This window comes from Microcaecilia unicolor, chromosome 14, assembly GCF_901765095.1.
Source record: "Microcaecilia unicolor chromosome 14, aMicUni1.1, whole genome shotgun sequence".
In the NCBI taxonomy this organism is placed as follows: Eukaryota; Metazoa; Chordata; class Amphibia; order Gymnophiona; family Siphonopidae; genus Microcaecilia; species Microcaecilia unicolor.
Window position 1 is genome coordinate 29293267 of NC_044044.1, and position 18109 is coordinate 29311375.

General features: G+C 46.2%; 2 protein-coding genes across 2 annotated transcripts; both read left to right on the top strand.

The window, feature by feature from the left end:
- The first annotated feature begins 6267 nt into the window (after positions 1-6267).
- LOC115457317 (actin-like) lies at positions 6268-7383 on the top strand. The gene has a single exon (XM_030186737.1). It carries the CDS (start codon positions 6268-6270, stop codon positions 7381-7383), a length of 1116 nt encoding a protein of 371 aa, XP_030042597.1.
- A 5437-nt stretch (positions 7384-12820) lies between these two features.
- On the top strand, positions 12821-16692 carry LOC115457318. Its single transcript, XM_030186738.1, has 3 exons — positions 12821-12988; positions 15475-15567; positions 16346-16692. Exons 1-3 carry the CDS (start codon positions 12821-12823, stop codon positions 16685-16687), a joined length of 603 nt encoding a protein of 200 aa, XP_030042598.1. The 3' UTR covers positions 16688-16692.
- Positions 16693-18109: the final 1417 nt, after the last annotated feature.

An 18109-nucleotide genomic window follows, 5' to 3' on the forward strand; every position in this document is an offset into this window, starting at 1 on the left:
CTTTGCAATCACCATACAATCATTTTGGCTTGGTCAGCATGGTGCGGGGAACTACCACCGTATGTAAGGGCTGTGTTTGCTTTCATGGACAGCTCGCCTCTCAAAGGGGTTGTGTGTGAACTGTGTTCTCTAAGGGCTGAATGTTTTAATTATGTGATTGGATGTAGCAACATCGCCAAATCCATATTGGTGCTCCGGTCTCTCCGACTCTCCAATTCCATCCTTATCTCTTATTTCTGATTCTTTACCCCCCTTGGCTCACCCTCCCTCTAACTCGCGTTGTGGCTACGATCCTCTCTCAGCTAATGGCCAGTGCTGAAAAGCGTCCTGCTCTGAGAAATTAAAGGGTTTCATTACTTCTTGACTTTTCTAACCCTGGTACTGCTGTCAGTGCTAGGACTGTCAGGCATAATAGCGTTTCTCTGTCCCCACAGCCGTTGGGAACATTCTTCCAGCATGTCTCTCTCCCTTGAGGGGGGGCATTTCAGCTATTGGTTTAATTTGTGGTTGCTAAAAATGTTTGTAAAATAGTTGCTCTGTTTAATTTATTTTAGGAAACTTGTTCTGCGTACCCTTTGGTGTGGTCGTTTGTCTCTGTCTGGACTTCTGGCTATCCATAAAGTTTGGAAAAAAAATGGCAAGAGACAATACTTAGGCCCGCCAGGAAATTGCTTTTTCTCTCTCTACCTAAACGGTGCCCCCTCTTCCAGGGTGGGACTGTTTCCCTGAATCCTCCTCGCCCCCCCCCCCCTCCCCTGTGTCCCCACAGAGTTGAGCAGGTGCAAGGCAAGCTGCTTTTAACACATGCACTTTACCTAATTTTCAAAAGAGTAGCTACTGTACTTTTACTGTTTCTGTTTCAAAATTAAAATAAATATCCCTGTGATTTACAAGTGTACAAGAATTTGAAAACTGCCTTTTCAAAGGAGTCGGTTTGCTCTCCGGCTGATAAAGCATATGGAACTTCGGAATCTCTGAAGTGTTGGGAGAATTTGGAATTCTTCTGTTCCCCTTCCCGGCCAAGGTTGCACGTTTATGTCGGCATTTCTGGAGGCTCATGCACATGGCTGCTGTGGCCTTAACATACTGATTTCTGTGCCTAACGACGTCCCCTAGGCCTCCTGTAGGACCGGTGAAGGAAACGCAGAAAAAGCTACATTAACAAATGTTGTAGCAACTTCGGATTATTATCAGTCGATGTTCATATATTAATGTTTCAGTATTTTGTTTCTCAAACCTGAAGGTATTTTTCTAAAAAAAAAAAAGATTGACAAATTGTACGAATAAAGAATATATTAACAGTGTAAAATGTCTGACCTGACTGACTTACAATGTATATAAATATGAGGTTTTCTTCTGTATTAACAGACATAACTTTTGTGGCACTGGCCAGTCTGATACCTTTGTAACTTTTTTTTTTCTAATTGTAATAAAAGAGAAAAGACAATTTCTGTTTTGTATTTCACTGCCCTCCTAGGCTCAGGTCCAGGTAACATCTCACTCCCTGTTGAAATCTGGGTTCTATCGTGTAAACTGGCTACGTTCCATCAGTGAGCACCTGGCTTGTTCAGAGATGCTAACCTACCTCCATAAGCTCTAACCTTTGCAGAATGAGCCTTTAAAGGGCTGGTGTTAGGGGGTGTGGGTGGGGTGTATGCAGTGGGTGTTGTGTGATGAGCGATGCCAGCAACTGAGAGGGTCACGATTCATATACCGGGGCAAGGAGGAGACAGCGCTTGAACTGAGGAAAGCAAAAAAGCAGATCGGTAATGGATATAAGTAGACTTTATTGATAAAGTTTCTAAAAAGAGTATTGCCTGACACAGGCTGTGTTTCGCCCAGCAGGACTGCGTCAGGGGCTATTAGATGATCTGTATCAACAGATATTTCTAAAAAGAATGTACCGTATTTTTCGGACTATAAGACGCACCTGACCATAAGACGCACCTAGGTTTTAGAGGAGGGAAATAGGAAAATAAATAAATTTCGGACTATAAGACGCACCTTTTCCCTCCTCTAAAGCCTAGGTGCGTTTTATGGTCTGGTGCGTCTTGTCCGAATGCAGGGCTCCCGATCTCTCCGTTTTCCAGGGCCCCCCCCTCCGTCCCTCCCTTCGTTTTCCAAGGTCCCCCCTCCCTCGCTCCTTGAGGGCGGGACCAGAGCTGAGAGAGACATCAGAACGGAAGACTGACGCGCCCAGCGGGCATCTTTTTGCTGCCCTGACCACGACCAGGTCAAACTTTTAAAATTTGGAGGGAGCGAGGGGGGACCTTGCAAGAGGGAGCGAGGGGGGACCTTGCAAAACGAAGCGAGGGAGGGACCTTGCAAAACGGAATTACGGTGCTTTTAAAACTACATTCGGACTATAAGACGCACCCCCCCCATTTTCCTCCCAAATTTGGGGGGGGGGGGAAGTGCGTCTTATAGTCCGAAAAATACGGTATGTTTCAACAATTGGTGTGAAACAACTGTACCAAATTCAGGAAAAAAAAACCCAGCATAGGTTGTATTCATATAACTGAGAAACGGCTTGCAACAAATGTCAATCGTGCCTCCAGGTAACAAAAAAGTGTTGAAACATATGTTCTTTCACAAGTACCTCTTGATACAGATCACCTAATAGCCCCTGACGCAGCCCTGCTGAGCGAAACACGGCCTGTGTCGGGCAATACGCTTTTTAAAAAAATGTTATCAATAAAGTATACGTATATCCATCACTGATCATCTCGGAGATTGCGGATCGTTTGCCTTGCTGTTGCTTGAGCTGAGGAGAGGAGGAAATGTACCACTCGCTGGCCTGCACCAATGGGGGGGGGGGGGAGTGGAAAGAGCCTACACCCAACCCCTCTCCCTGCTAAACTCTCCAAGGGCTATTGATATTGGCCGTTCCTTCTAAGAACACCATCCTGATTAGAACTGCCTGTGTGTGTTTTGGATGGGTCCATGAAGCTTGCTGGACTCTGACAAGAGTTCAACCCCCCCCCCCCCTCACCACCTCCTCTCTTCCTTTTTCAATGATCCGCAACATCCTCTGTGAGTGAATGGTTGGAACTGGAGTCGCTCCGCTTCAGCCATTCTTTCTCACCATGGGAACGGAATTTCTGAGAGCCCCGTGTTCTGTTTAAGGCTCCCTGGGTGAAAGGCACTGGCCAGTGCTTGATCCATCCCAGTACAGGCACCCAGCCAGTGGCTGTTTTGGAGACTTATCACACAGTGGAGGAGGAGGAGGAGGATCAGGACTTCGCCGACAGGTACGGAGAATGGGGACGGATGAGTTGCTGATTAATGCCGAACAGGGCTCCATCTGTGCAGCTGAAGCCGCTTCAGATCCATCAGAAATAAGTCTTACGTTTGTGCTTTGATGGAGGAAGGTCAAATTTCTCCTCTACCCTTTTCACATTGTATCTTACCGAGCTTCAGCTACTTACCCAGGTGTATATATTTAAAATAGGCTCCCTGACCTCTTCCAAAGAAACAGATTATGTCTCTGGCTGTTGGTAGGAAGAAAGCTGCCCCACTAACTCCTTAGCTACGCCTACTAATGACACCATTGACCTCCCCCACTCCCTGTGTACTAATTGTCCATACTGATCTGGAATGTTGCTGTCCTCAAATTGTACATCAGCTGGAAGCAAAGGACTGTAATATGTGCCACTTCCACAAGAGGGCGCCATTACTCAACTTATATCATGCCATATTCTCTTAAGCAGACCTGCCACCTTGTGTATTTGCCCTCCCAAGCTTTCTCCTGAGTTCCTCTGGATCTTTAGGGGGGGGGGGGGGCACCACATCCCCGCGGTGAACTGTCAGACCTGGACAAAGTTAACCACATCAGATGAAGGCTAATAAACGACAAGGAATGGGCACGTGCACAAAATCTGCAGGGATACGGGCTTTGGGGGTTAACGACAGACAAATTTGACTTGGGATTTTTGTTTCTTCAAATCAGGGGTTCTCAACCCAATCCTCAGAATACACGAAGCTAGTCTAGTTTTCAGGATATCCACATGTATGACTGGCTGGGTGAGGACAGGGTTGAGAACCCCTGTTTTAAAGCTCCTTGATTGAAACCAAAGGACTGAAATCCGAACGTTGCCTGACAAACAGCACCTTTACCTCACCGAGGTCTGCAAACCTCTTCAGTGACGTCCTGTCTGCTTGCGGAGTTTGATCGCAGTGTTCTGTCACCTAAGGGAAGCCCCCCCCCCCCCCTTCACCCATGTGGTTCCAGGTTTAGGAAGATGGCACGGGTTGTCCATCTGAAAGAGGGCGGTTGTTTCAGATGTTGTATTTGGAATGTAGATCTGAACCAGGGGCATAGCTACGGGTGGGCCTGGATGGGCCCAGGCCCACCCAGTTTTGTCTCAGGCCCATCCTCACCTTCTCCCACCCCTGCCATAGCGCTGCCTCCTCTCCTGCACTTCATGGTCTCCGTCTCCCACCCCCACGGCAGCGCTCTATCGGCGCTGCCTGCCTGACAGCTGACAGACGCGGCGCGACGTCCTCCTGCTCCGGGGCCTTCCCTCTGCCGCATTGATTCAACTTCTTGCTTACGCAGGGTGGATTGCATGCAGCAGAGGGAAGGTCCCAGAGCAGGACGTCGTTGCGCCGCGTCTGTCAGCTGTCAGGCAGGCAGCGCCGATAGAGCGCTGCCGCGGGGGTGGGAGACGGAGACCATGAAGTACAGGAGAGGAGGCAGCACCACGGTGGGAGAAGGTGAGTGGAGGCAGCGCCGATAATTTAAATGTGCTGGACCGTGTGTGTGTGTGGGGGTGGGGGGTTGTAGTGCCCACCCATCCAACCTGCTGGCCCACCCAAAAATTGTCTTCTGGCTACGCCACTGATCTGAACATATTCTATTATCCTGCTTTGCAAGTGAAACAAGTAACACAAAATGATATTTAGCTCTCCTAAGTTTCATTTCAATTGTGATTCTTTAATCCCACGTGAAAAAAGGATGTGAGGCTTACAACGAGATGCTGTGTCTCCTTGGACTGATTTAGCAAGCTGCAAACATGATAATAGTTTTTTTTTTTATCCAATGTATTGAAGAGAAAAACTTTTTAATTGCTTCAGCTGGGATTCCTGAATGCAGAAGCGTTTCTTCCACTTTAAGGTTGGAAAGGGATGAGGTCCAACCCCAGGCTGACAAGATCTAGGTACTTTCGGCCAGTCCGCACAAGATTGCATCCAGTGTGTCATCTGTAAACTTACTAAAAAACCATTTTGCTGTCTGTTTCAGGGTTGGTCAGAATATTAAAATAATGCACCGCCTCTAAGACATACTCTCTCTGAGGTGTAGTTATCAACGCTAGCTTCCATTAGGACAGGTCATTATACCACTAATGTGATTTTCGAACAGTTTTCATTTTGTCCAATGAGACCTAGTTATTCATAATGTTTTAATGATAGCTTCTCCCTGTCTCTCACACACGCATGCACTCACATAGTCTCTCTGATAAACGTGAACAGTGTGCTTTATCTAGCAAAAAAGGTGCCGGTACTCAAATGCCAGGCCTGAGGCCACCCTTCAGGGGGTGGGGTGATCAGTAATGGACCCACCCCACAATAGCCAGGCCCCCTGCAACCAGTCACAGAATCTATGACACGGCAGAATTGGTGTGTAGAGCCTGAGCTCTTTCATTAAAACTTGGGGTCCATGGGTCAATTTGAGCAGACAATGGAAAAGGTGCCGGTACCCCCAAGTACCCCCTCAAAAAAAGCCCTGCACGTGAACAACCTGTTCTCTCTCTCTTCTTTTCATCCCTCATTATCCCGTTGGTTGTCTCCTAATCACAGTCTGGGCTCTACCTTAGTGGAATTGTCCTGGAAATGGAAGTCATTAGGAAGATGAAAGGGAAGGGAGGGCTCACAGCCTGTGTAAGTGGGAGATGCTCTCGAATTGCATGAGATGTCCTCCAGTTGATGAGTCATGCATGATGCATGTGAGTTGGCATGTTGTGGGTTCTAAGTTGTATGTAGAAGGCTGAACTGACATTGGCTTCACCAGTCTCTGCTCAGGAGCTTGTCTTTCCAATTCTGTTTGATCTGGAACCATCTCGGTAGCCCCAATCCGTGCCTGCTCCATGAATCTTTTTTGTTGTACCGCAATTAAAGGCGGTCTATCAGATAAAGTAAATAAATAACTCTGTGCTTCCTGGGACTTATAAAGTGTGTTATTTAATCTAAAGTATTTTAATCCCTTACAGGAGTTGGTAATCTAGTTCCCTCACTCAGATATTTTCCGTCTAGAAGACAGCGAGAAAAATGTCACAGAAGAAGTGGGACAGGATGGGTCAGTCCACTGTAGTGATTGACAACGGCAGTGGATTCTGCCGCTCTGGGTTTGCGGAGGATGAGAAGCCTCGGTCCATCATTAGAAGCATAGCAGTATTCCCTGAAATATTAGGAAAGAAGCACTGTGAACTGAGGGCCAACCGCTCAGGAGAAGCCTCTGCAGGCAAGAGGTCCCCCGTGAAACACGGCATTGTGGTTGACTGGGATGCTATGGAAATTCTCTGGAACCATGTTTTTCTGTGTGAGCTAAGGGCCTTCCCAGAAGACCATGCAGTACTCGTAACTGACTCGCCCACGTGCCCGACTACCAACCGAGAGATGATGGCTGAGGTCTTCTTTGAAGCCTTTGACGTTCCTGCCCTCCGGGTAGCCCACACTGCCCTTCTCTCTCTCTGTTCCTATGGGCTTGTCAGTGGCTTGGTGGTGGAGGCTGGAGCTGGGGTGTGCCACACAGCCCCTGTTTACGAGGGAGAAGTCAGCAGAGAAGCCACTTACCGCTTGGACATTGCTGGGAAAGTGCTCTGTAAGTACTTGAAGCAGTTACTGACTGATGGTCACAGCTTACTCTCAAACCTTAAGAGGAGAACAGTGGCAGGAATCAAAGAGGAACTATGCTACGTCTCCTTAGACTTCAACAAAGAACTACAAGAAAAGGACCAACAGCGGAAAAAGAACTTTGAGCTGCCGGGCGGGCAACAAATTACTCTTGATCAGGAGCGGTTTCTTTGCCCCGAGCCCATGTTCAAACCAAAAATGCTTTTGAATGACTCTCCTGGGCTTCATTCCTTCACCTTCAACAGCATCCTGAAGGCCCCAGAAGCCTTCAGGTCCAAAACACTTTACCGAGTGGCCCTCTCAGGGGGTTCGACCATGTTCCCCTGCTTCCCAGAGAGAATCCGTAATGAGCTGGTGAGCCTGGCCCCAGAAGATTACAGTTTTCAGGTCATGGCGAGCCCCAAAAGGAGCAACAGCACCTGGATAGGAGGCTCCATCCTGGCCTCGCTCAGCAGCCTTCAGGGAACGATGATGACTCAAGAGGACTACAATGAACATGGGGCTGGCTACGTCCATGAGAAATTCAATTAAGCTGACAATAAAAATTAAATGAAAGTCAGGCAAAGCTCACACAAACTCTCATTTTCTTGGGGAGTGGTGGTGGGGGGAGGGAGGGGGTTATAGGAATGTAACTAGTTCTTTTTCAGCCTAAGTGTACAAAAAGTGGGAGAGCGACCAAGGATACCAGAAACTGGAGGATGTTTGTTAATAAACAATTTTATTGAAAATTTGAAGACTCGACACAACGTCGTGTTTCGGCCGTCAGGCCTGAATCAGGAGTCTATAAAAACATACATTTATATATAAAAAAATAGAAAAAACCGAATGTAGTACACACAAATAAGTTAGAACAATTAATTTACAAATTATATACTTTGAAATATATTGTTTTTACCGTGGGGCGTTTGAGTTCTCCGCTTGTTGGCGGATTTTCTCTCACTTTTTCAGCCTAAGTCATAAAGTTCGTTAACACCCAGTGGTTTTACATTCTTGTTCATACTTTGTTGGATTAAGGAAACAAGGAGTTAAAATCATATATATCCAGGAATTTTGCAGTAGTTTTCAGCATGGTCATATTACTACTACTTAACATTTCTAGAGCACTACTAGGGTTACAATCTAATGAGCGAAATGTCAAGTTGGGGCAGTCAAGATTTCCTGAATAGAGGTGTAGTGGTTAGGTGCCGAAGGCGACATTGAAGAGGTGGGCTTTGAGCAAGGCTTTGAAGATGGGCAGGGAGGGGGCCTGGTGTATGGGCTCAGGGAGTTTATTCCAGGCATGGGGTGAGGCGAGGCAGAAAGGGCGGAGCCTGGAGTTGGCGGTGGTGGAGAAGGGTACTGAAAGGAGGGATTTGTCTTGAGTGCTGAGGTTACGGGTCGGAACGTAAGGGGAGATGAGGGAAGAGAGGTAAGGAGGGGCTGCAGCTCGGGTGCATTTGTAGGTTAATAGGAGAAGCTTGAATTGTATACGGTATCTGATCGGGAGCCAGTGAAGTGACTTGAGGAGAGGGGTGATATGAGTATATCGGTCCAGGCGGAAGATAAGCCGTGAAGCAGCGTTCTGAATGTACTGAAGGGGGGGTAGATGGTTAAGAGGGAGGCCAGTGAGGAAAAGGTTGCAGTAGTCAAGGCGAGAGGTGATGAGAGAGTGGATGAGAGTTCGGGTAGTGTGCTCAGAGAGGAAAGGGCGAATTTTGCTAATGTTGAGCTCAACTTCCTTGGGCACAGCTACTTTTGAACAGGATCATATCAAGGCACATAGTCAGACTTCTTCTCAAATCTGAACCTGAGTGGTTTGCATTGAAGAACACTATAATGATTAAATTGAATAACTCCAGAAGCATGGGTTTGCCTTGCACTGGAAAACAGTTTTAAACATGCCAGAAATCTGAGACCAGCCTTTCTGTTGTTGCCAAACGCTGCCCTCTACAGGATGGCTGATCTAGTACAATACACACTGTCAAGGTGAGTGGTTCTCAACCCCAGTCCTCAGACACACCTAACCAGTCAGGTTTTCAAGATGCCCAGAAGGAATATGCATGAGATAAATTTGTCAGCAGTGGGCCAGGCGTGTCCTGAGGACTGGGTTGAAAGAATTCCTGCTCTAGATTGACATCTAAAGAAAGGAGAAACACCCCAGTATTGAATCTGTAGATTTACTCTCCTGCTGAAAAATGTTCCAGTTTAACAGTACGGGGGAGAGGGAACTAGGTTCCATCAAGTCTTTAAATACAGAGGAATCTGTTTGTGTTAATTTCTCATGATGGTTTTTGTCCACACAGAGAGACTATTTTTATAAATATTTTTCCCCTTCACCCTTATCTCTTGCTTGCATTAAAAGTGACATTGGATGGGACCACCTAGGTGGTATTTTGTGCTTATGTTAAAGGTATCTTATGGAATATTGGCTAGATTTCTGGACATTTCTAAGGGAAGGGGAGTCCTGCACCACAATTTCTACAATGGGGGTGATAACCGAATTATCAGGATTTCAATCATGCAAGCAGGTGAGTTTGGCGGGATTCCCGCGGCACCTTTCTGCCTCTTGTGACTGAAACTGCAATATCAATGTACCACCATTGACGGCAAGAATGCTGATGGTGGAGGGAACTTTGCACCTCAATATGGGAATGATCTGAATGAGATTTTAGAATCTAGATAAATAGAGCCTGGAGGGAAGTCAAGATGTCATCTAGAAATCAGAGAAGAATAGAGCTCGAGGGAATCTCAGAAGGTCTAGTCCATCCCTCTGCCTCTAGGTGGGGTGTACTTAGGAGCCAGAGCATTCAGAGAAGATCCATCAATGTCTTCTGGTCAGCAACCAAGGAGACTAGGAAGATTTAGACACATTCCTTCTAAGGTGCCCAGGAGTTCACCACCATTCTTCCTTGGAATCCCAGAGTGCTTGTCTGCCCCTGATGATTCAAACCACAATATTGCTACATCGTGGTGGGGGACTTTGGCACATCTTAGAAGGAACCGTAGGCTTGGGGCATTCATCATGAAATAAAATAATGGGAAAATGTGATAACATTGAATAAGGTCCCAACATAGAGTCAATCAAATAATCAAGAAAGGTGGAAAGGCCATGGTATGATTCTCTGTTAATTTTGTGAGCAGAATTAGCATTTTCCATTAAAAAATCTTTATTTAAATATAATACAGTATTTATTCAGTAGAATAAAGGCAATGATGGATAGGGGGCCATATGAAGAACAGAATTGCAGGAGACAGATGGAACACAGAATTTTTCTTGCCTCACCCCTGACCCCTGGTTTCCACGCACTTCTCCCCTGCATGAATGAGGTCAAATTCTTCACTCACAAACACTGCCTAAGCCCCATTTCCCATTCCAAGCACCACTGCACATGCTAAAGACATTAATATATGGATCCAGCATCCATTCTGCTACCAGAGTGAATCCCCTGCCCCAAAGAGTTGACAATGGAGAGGTCAGCGAGCTTGCTTTTGGGTGAGTTTTCAAAAGTATTCTCATGTACCAATCACATGCAACAGGGGAGAACTGTAGTGAGAAGGATAATATATATATATATATATATATATATATATATATATATATATATATATATATATATATACTGGGGTTGAATGTGACAGTTCACATGGGAAAAGTCAAACCTTGTTGTCACTGGAGGATGTGGTAACAGTAGTTAGCATATCTGAGTTTAAAAAAAGGTTTAGACAAGTTCCTGGAGGAAGAATCAATAGTCTGTTATTGAGATGGACACGGGGAAGCTGCTACTAATTGGGTTTCTGACAAGTACTTGCGACCTGGGGATTGGCCACTGTTGAAAGCAGGATACTGGGCTAGATGGACCATCGGTCTGACCCAGTGTGGCCAGTGGTGTTCCTAGGGGGGCTGACACCCGGGGCAGATCGCCGATGCGCCCCAACTCCCCGGATGCAGCGTGACCCCCCCCCCCCCCCGCAAAAGGACACCCCTCTGCCCGGGTGCAAGACGCTGGGAGGTGCCGCGCGCCTGTCCGTTGTTCATTCCATGCTCCCTCTGCCCCGGAACAGGATGTTCCGGGGCAGAGGGAGCATGGAACAAACGACAGACAGGCGCGTGCGTCACCCCCCCCCCAGCGTCGTGCACCCGGGGAGGACCCCCCCCCCCAGGAACGCCACTGAGTGTGGCTATTCTTATGTTCTTACATTCTTATTAAAAAATCCTCTCCCACTGGGAGCAGGTTGACTAGGGAGGGAAAGGGAAACTTGCACCCCCTAGGTGAGATCTACTTGGGAGATAGAGAGAAGGTCCAACAATGTTCTCTGGGGAAAGAGTCTCATCAGCGCAAAAAAGGAAATCAAAGAGATTTTGGGTATCCATTACAAAATAAAGTATGTTACAGGGAAGCTGTGATTTCAGGAATAAGGGCTGAAGAGGGTCCCACATCATTGACTCATTCAAATGACAAGGAAATTAGAAGCTTGGGCAAACGGAGATCCCAACCCATCGAGATCGCCTTATGCAAAGTTTTTCTCCTTCCATTGATTTATCAACCTTCTCCGGCCGATGCAGAGAGCAAAGCTTCCGTCTGTCCGGACTCCAGGATGATCCTCGGGCTTCTCCTCAGCTTTATCTCCGGTAACTCTCATCTGCCTTATGTACCCCCCCCCCCCTCCTTCCCCCTGTGTAAATGTTGATAGCTTTACGGTTACGAATATCTTGACTTTTTAATTGTCCTATGATTTAATAGCTGTTCAGGCTGCCGTGGTGCTGACCCAGTCCGGTTCGGAAACGAAACAGGCCGGCCAGTCCCTGCAGCTCAGCTGCAAAGACCTCAGGCTTTGATGTCAACGACTACTGGATGTCCTGGTTCCGGCAGCCACCCCGGGGAAGCCTGGAGTGGTTGGCAAACGTAGGGGCCAAGACCAGCGGTCGTTTCCACTCCAAAGACCTGGAGGGGCGGATCGAGGCGTGGAAGGACTACGGGGCCCAGGTGTATCATCTGAATATAAGCCAGTTGCGGACGGTGGATACGGGAGTGTATTACTGCACTCGGGGAGATACCTACACGGCTCACAGTGTTGGCTTCCTCTTCCTCCCTAGGACAAAATCCTCCCTAGATGTGAGGCAAGGCAATACTTCAAGGGGACAACCTAGCTATGGCCTCCGCTCTCCCCTTTATGCACCAAATCCCAGCATAAAATGAGGTTGTGATTTTACCAAACTAGAGTCTACACATCAGGACAGGTTTTCACTGAGCTGGCAAAGGTACAAGGGACATTTCCGAAAGGCAGCCGAGCCCTGTTTGATGCCCAGACTGCTTTTAAGCATTTTTTTTTTTTGTTAAATTTTTAACCGCAAGTCATTTCTCCTTCCGAGATGGTCGGTATCTTTGTCATCTGGACACCTAAACGTAATTCGTTTTGAAGTACTATTTAAGAAGTTCTGGGCTGCATCCTCCATTAAAAACATAACCACCCAAAAAAAAATCAAGCGAACGTTTTGCACCAAATGGGTTTAAAATTCGTTTGCAAGTGCGATTAAGGTTTCCAGGTTCAGAGAAGTTTTCCTGGACCAAGAGTAGATGAGAGGGATACAAAAAAAAAAAACTGCAGCCCGACCTTTCCCCAGACTGGACCTCTGCAGAATGAAAAGAAAACTAACTTTCACCTTTTTTTTAAAGATCTCAGAACGCATCTAAAACTTGAGTTTGAAATTCATTTCTGTTGAGTTGGGGGCGGACCGGATGACGACCTTGCTGGGAAGTCCTTGGATCACTTTGAGGGCTAAATGAATAATAAGGGTGGCAGAAAGAAGAAGGACCAACGTGGTCGGTCCAGGGCTGGCCCGGACCTTCTGCAATGAGCTCAGCGAGATGATGTCATCTCCATTGTGACGTCGCCGATGAAGAGCCGGTGTTCTGTAGAGTGACGTCACAATGCGGGGCTTCCCTTTCTCTTCGGACTGGATGTGGAGGCAGCTGGCTGGAAACGACCGATGCTCCTGGTCCCGGGCAAGGAGTCCTGCGCTGAGACCAGGCCCAGAATGGGCAACTGCATCTGCAAGATGGCCACCAAAGGCCAAGGAGGAGGCATGGACAAGTCAACGCTGGAAGCACAGGGCAAGAGGCCCTACTCCAAGGCTTTGAAAAGACGACCTTCTCTGGTGGGTACGATTGGGAAGCTAAGAAACCCTTAAAGATGTGGTTATTTAAGTGGAGAGGTTGGAATAAAAGGACAGACAGAAATGGACGCAAATGCAAGCAAGAAATACTCCAGGGTTTTGTTTTGTTTTATTTTGGATTTTTATTACCTTTATACTGGAAGTAAGGAGTTGCAGTTAGTTGATTGCCACACGGGGGCGACATTGCACTCCCCCCCCCCCCCCCCCCAGCAAAATGATTTGAGAAATGTGTCACCAGAAAAGGAGATATTCCCATGATTGCCCTAATCAGTTGCTGAAAGGCACAGCTGCAAAACCCTTAATAGAAGAAGAAGAAAAGTTTAAATTCAGTTTTATCTTCTTCTTAACAACCGAAGGGCTCAATCCTTTGTCCTCACCAAATTCGACTATTGCAATTCCATCTATGCTGGACTCACAGGACAAATCCCTCCCTCTCAGTACCCTTCTCCACCACCGCCTACTCCAGGCTCCGCTCATTCTGCCTCGCCTCACCCTATGCTTGGAATCAACTTCCTGAGCCCTTACGCCAAGCCCCCTCCCTACCCATCTTCAAATCCTTGCTCAAAGGCCACCTCTTCAATGTTGCTTTCGGCACCTAACCTTTATACCTTTCAGGAAATCTAGACTGCCCCTATTTGACTGACTGTACATTTGTCCTTTAGATTGTAAGCTCCTTTGAGCAGGGACTGTCCTTCTATGTTAAATTGTACAGTGCTGCGTAACCCTAGTAGCGCTTTAGAAATGTCAAGTAGTAGTAGTAGTAGTCTTCTCAAAAAAATTACAAACAGCTCAAAATACTGCTGCTCGGCTTATATGTAGATCCCCTCATTCGCCAAAGCCCACTCCTCTTTTATATGAGTTACCAGTATGAGATAGCCCCGTCTTTGGCCGTTTTCAAGTCCAGACTTAAAGCCCACCTCTTTACCACTGCTTTTGACTCCTAACCACTACTCGCTTGCCCTGTCCTTTTACCTCGCCTATTTATTCCCTTACCCTTAATTATTCTGTCTGTTTACCTGTCTTATCTAGATTGTAAGCTCTTTGAGCAGGGACTGTCTTTTTGTGTATGGTGTACAGCACTGCATCTGCCCTGTAGCACTATAGAAGTGATAAGTACTAGTAGTAGTAATGTAGAAGCCTGCCCTTGCAGATCAGCAACGCGGCCGCGCAGGCTTCTGTTTCTGTGAGTCTGACGTCCTGCACGTACGTGCAGGACGTCAGACTCACAGAAACAGAAGCCTGCGCGGCCGCGTTGCTGATCTGCAAGGGCAGGCTTCTAGATAGAATGTTGCTAGAGGAGGAGTAGCCTAGTGGTTAGTGCAGTGGAACATGGAATGTTGCTACTATTGGAGATTCTGTTGCTACTATTTGAGATTCTACATGGAATGTTGCTATTCCACTAGCAACATTCCATATTTAGATTGTGAGCTCTTTGAGCAGGGACTGTCTTTTTGTGTGAGGTGTATAGCGCTGTGTATGCCTTGAAGTGCTATAGAAATGATAAATAGTAGTAGTAGTAGTAGTAGTAGTAGTAGAATATCTTTCAAATTATGCATTTTCATTCACCAAATTCTGTTTGGTCAAGCCCCATCATATATGAATAACCTTATTGAATTATCGTAATGCTGTTTCATCATGTAGAGAGTATCTTGGCTTACATTTCCCTATCTGTAAGAGTGTGATATATAAAACAATTCACTCAGCAAATTTCTCCTATCAAGGCACCAACATTTGGAATTCTCTTCCGAAAATCAATCAAGTTTACAGATGTTTACCTAACTTTTAGAAGCCTTATAAAAACACATGCCTTCAGTCTGGCCTTTCTTGAATACAAGGAACTCGATTTGAATTTTACCCACACCCTTTTCTTAATCCCCTTTCCTATCTAGTCCAGCCTAATTTTGCTCTCACCTATCCGCCCTTAATTATGTGTTTGTCTTTGAGATAGTCTAGTTCCAAGGTTACTTACTACACATGTAATAATTGTTTTATTCACTTTACTGTTTGTTTGTAAGACGCATTGAACTTGAGTCTATTCCGGGCTAATGAGGGGTATAAACGTCAAATAAATAAATAGGAATGTCAAACTTCCTCTGTCCCCTCAACTTTGTCTTTGGATACCCCAATGTACCCCCATAAAAATTCTGAGACCCACAGACTCCTCTGCAGTGGCGCCTGGTGGGCTTCATGGGAAAATGGGGGTTAAAGGACATCCTGTCAGACAGCTCTTGGAAGTCCCCTATAATAGAAATACAAGGGTCCTTAATTCGTTCTGATCTGTTTATTCTGAAATAGAGTCAAAATGCCTCTGCCCGCTCTGTAAATATAGACCAGTGTTGCCCCCTCCTGGATGAACTGGGAAGGAAGCAGGTGGTAGGAATCTGAAATTAAAAAATACAATTTATTAAAAGTCTAGTCTTTCTATCTCAGTCCCACATTTTAAATGTTTCTTTTCCTTTTCTTTAAAGGGCATTGGAAGTGTGTGTTTCAGCAATGGATTAGGGGGATCCCTGAACTATCTCCTTGCTAGTGACAAGTTTTGCAATAACCATTTTGCTAAGGTAAGATCAATGGCTCCCTCTTGTGGATATACAGCTAATTGCAACTCCTAATTATCAATCTGAAGGAGGCAAAGCTTGCATTTGTATTCTTTTTCTGTCCCTCCCCCTTTTCTTAATTTAACTACATCTTTAGGAGTTTGTTTACTTTGTTTCCAAAGTTTGATGTTAAGCTGAAGAAACCCAGGTGAGGACCTTAATTGGCCATACATTTACCTCCCCGACAGTGGCGTACCAAGGGGGGGGGGGGCGGTGGGTGCGATCCGCCCCAGGTGTACGCCGCTGGGGGGTGCCGCACGCCTGTCCACTACGTTCGTTCTGTGCTCCCTCTGCCCTGGAACAGGTTACTTCCTGTTCCGGGGCAGAGGGAGCATGGAAACGAACGAAGCGGACAGGCGCGCGGCACCCCCCCCCCCCAGCGGCGTGCACCCAGGGGGGGTTCTTTCGCTGGGGGGGGGGGTCGCGCTGCACCTGGGAGGCAGGGCGCATCGACGATCTGCCCCAGGTGTCAGCCCCCCTAGGAACACCACTGCTCCCTGAGGGGGTCATGGCTGCTGTCCATGATTCCTCTGCATTTCTTGCAGTGTTTAAATTTTTCTTTTATAGTCATGGCTTCACTCATCTCCCTGACCAATGCTAAACCAGAGTATTTCTAGATGGATTAACATCAGTCTTTCAACCAACCAACCAACCAACCAACCAACATGCAGAACTAATTGTCCTTAAATCCATCTTTCCTCTCTTCTCTTCATAAGCAGAAGCTTCACTTTCTCATCTACAGGTGCAGGACATCCCTCTGGCTGCCTCAGAATGGTCCTACCATGCCTCTGACTCAATCTCTACTTCAAAGGACCCTCCCGATGCCAGTCCAAAACCCTGTGCCCTGGACACAGCCAGTCGGACCCAGGAAACGAAGGAAGAAGGGGACAGACTCCCTACGGAAGAGCTCCGCGTAAGGAAGAGGGTGGAAAGGAAGTGCCGACACCACAAGTTGGGTAAAGCTTTTGACAGAGAGATGTTGAGGGAAGCTCAATATCTATCCCTACTGGACAAAATGGACTTGGAGACGCAGGAGGACCTGGATCGGTGGTATAGTTTGGGCTCTCGAAAGTTAGTTAAGTAACCTGGGAAAAGAGAGCCAGGGCTCCAGTTGTCTACTACAGAATAAATGGACTTGAACCACTAGTAGGGCTGGTTGTTTTCGTTTTTTATCTATTTTCAAATACATCATTGGGTGAAAATATATGAAGGCATTACATAAGTACATAAGTATTGCCATACTGGGACAGACCGCAGGTTCATCAAGCCCAGCATCCTGCTTCCAACAGTGGCCAATCCAGGTCACAAGTACCTGGCAGAAACCCAAAGAGTAGCAACATTCCATGTAGAACCCCAAAGAGTAGCAAGATTCTAGAATTCTAAAGAATAACAAGATTCCATGCAGAATTTCAAAGTGTAGCAACATTCCATGTAGAACCTCAAAGAGTAGCAACATTCTAGAATTCTAAAGAATAACACAATTCCATGCAGAATTTCAAAGTGTAACAACATTCCATGTAGAACCCCAAAGAGTAGCAAGATTCCATTCAGAATCCCAAGTACATAAGTATTACCATACTGGGACAGACCGAAGGTCCATCAAGCCCAGCATCCTGTTTCCAACAGTGGCCAATCCAGGTCACAAGTACCTGGCAGAAACCCAAAGAGTAGCAACATTCCATGTAGAACCCCAAAGAGTAGCAAGATTCTAGAATTCTAAAGAATAACAAGATTCCATGCAGAATTTCAAAGTGTAGCAACATTCCATGTAGAACCTCAAAGAGTAGCAACATTCTAGAATTCTAAAGAATAACACAATTCCATGCAGAATTTCAAAGTGTAACAACATTCCATGTAGAACCCCAAAGAGTAGCAAGATTCCATTCAGAATCCCAAGTACATAAGTATTACCATACTGGGACAGACTGAAGGTCCATCAAGCCCAGCATCCTGTTTCCAACAGTGGCCAATCCAGGTCACAAGTACCCAGCAAGATCCCAAAACATTACAGTACATTTATGCTGCTTATCCTAGAAATATTTTCCCCAAGTCCAATTTAATAATGGTCTATGGACTTTTCCTTTAGGAAGCCGTCCAAAAACTTTTTAAAACTCTGCTAAGCTAACTGCCTTTACCACATTTCAAATTCCAGAGTTTAATTACACGTTGAGTGAAGAAAAATTTCCTCCAATTCGTTTTAAATTTGTAGCTTCATCGCATGCCCCCTAGTCCTAGTATTTTTGGAAAGCGTGAACAGACGCTTCACATCTACCCGTTCAACTCCACTCATTATTTTATAGACCTCTATCATATCTCCCCTCAGCCGCCTTTTCTCCAAGCTGAAGAGCCCTAGCCGCTTTAGCCTTTCCTCATAGGGAATACCTGTCTGCACATTGGCTTTAATATCTGTCATATCCTGGAAATAGAACAGAAATCTCTCAACAGTCAATAGGTAGATTACATTTCCCAGGATGGGATGAATTTCATCAACCTCCTTCACTTTCAC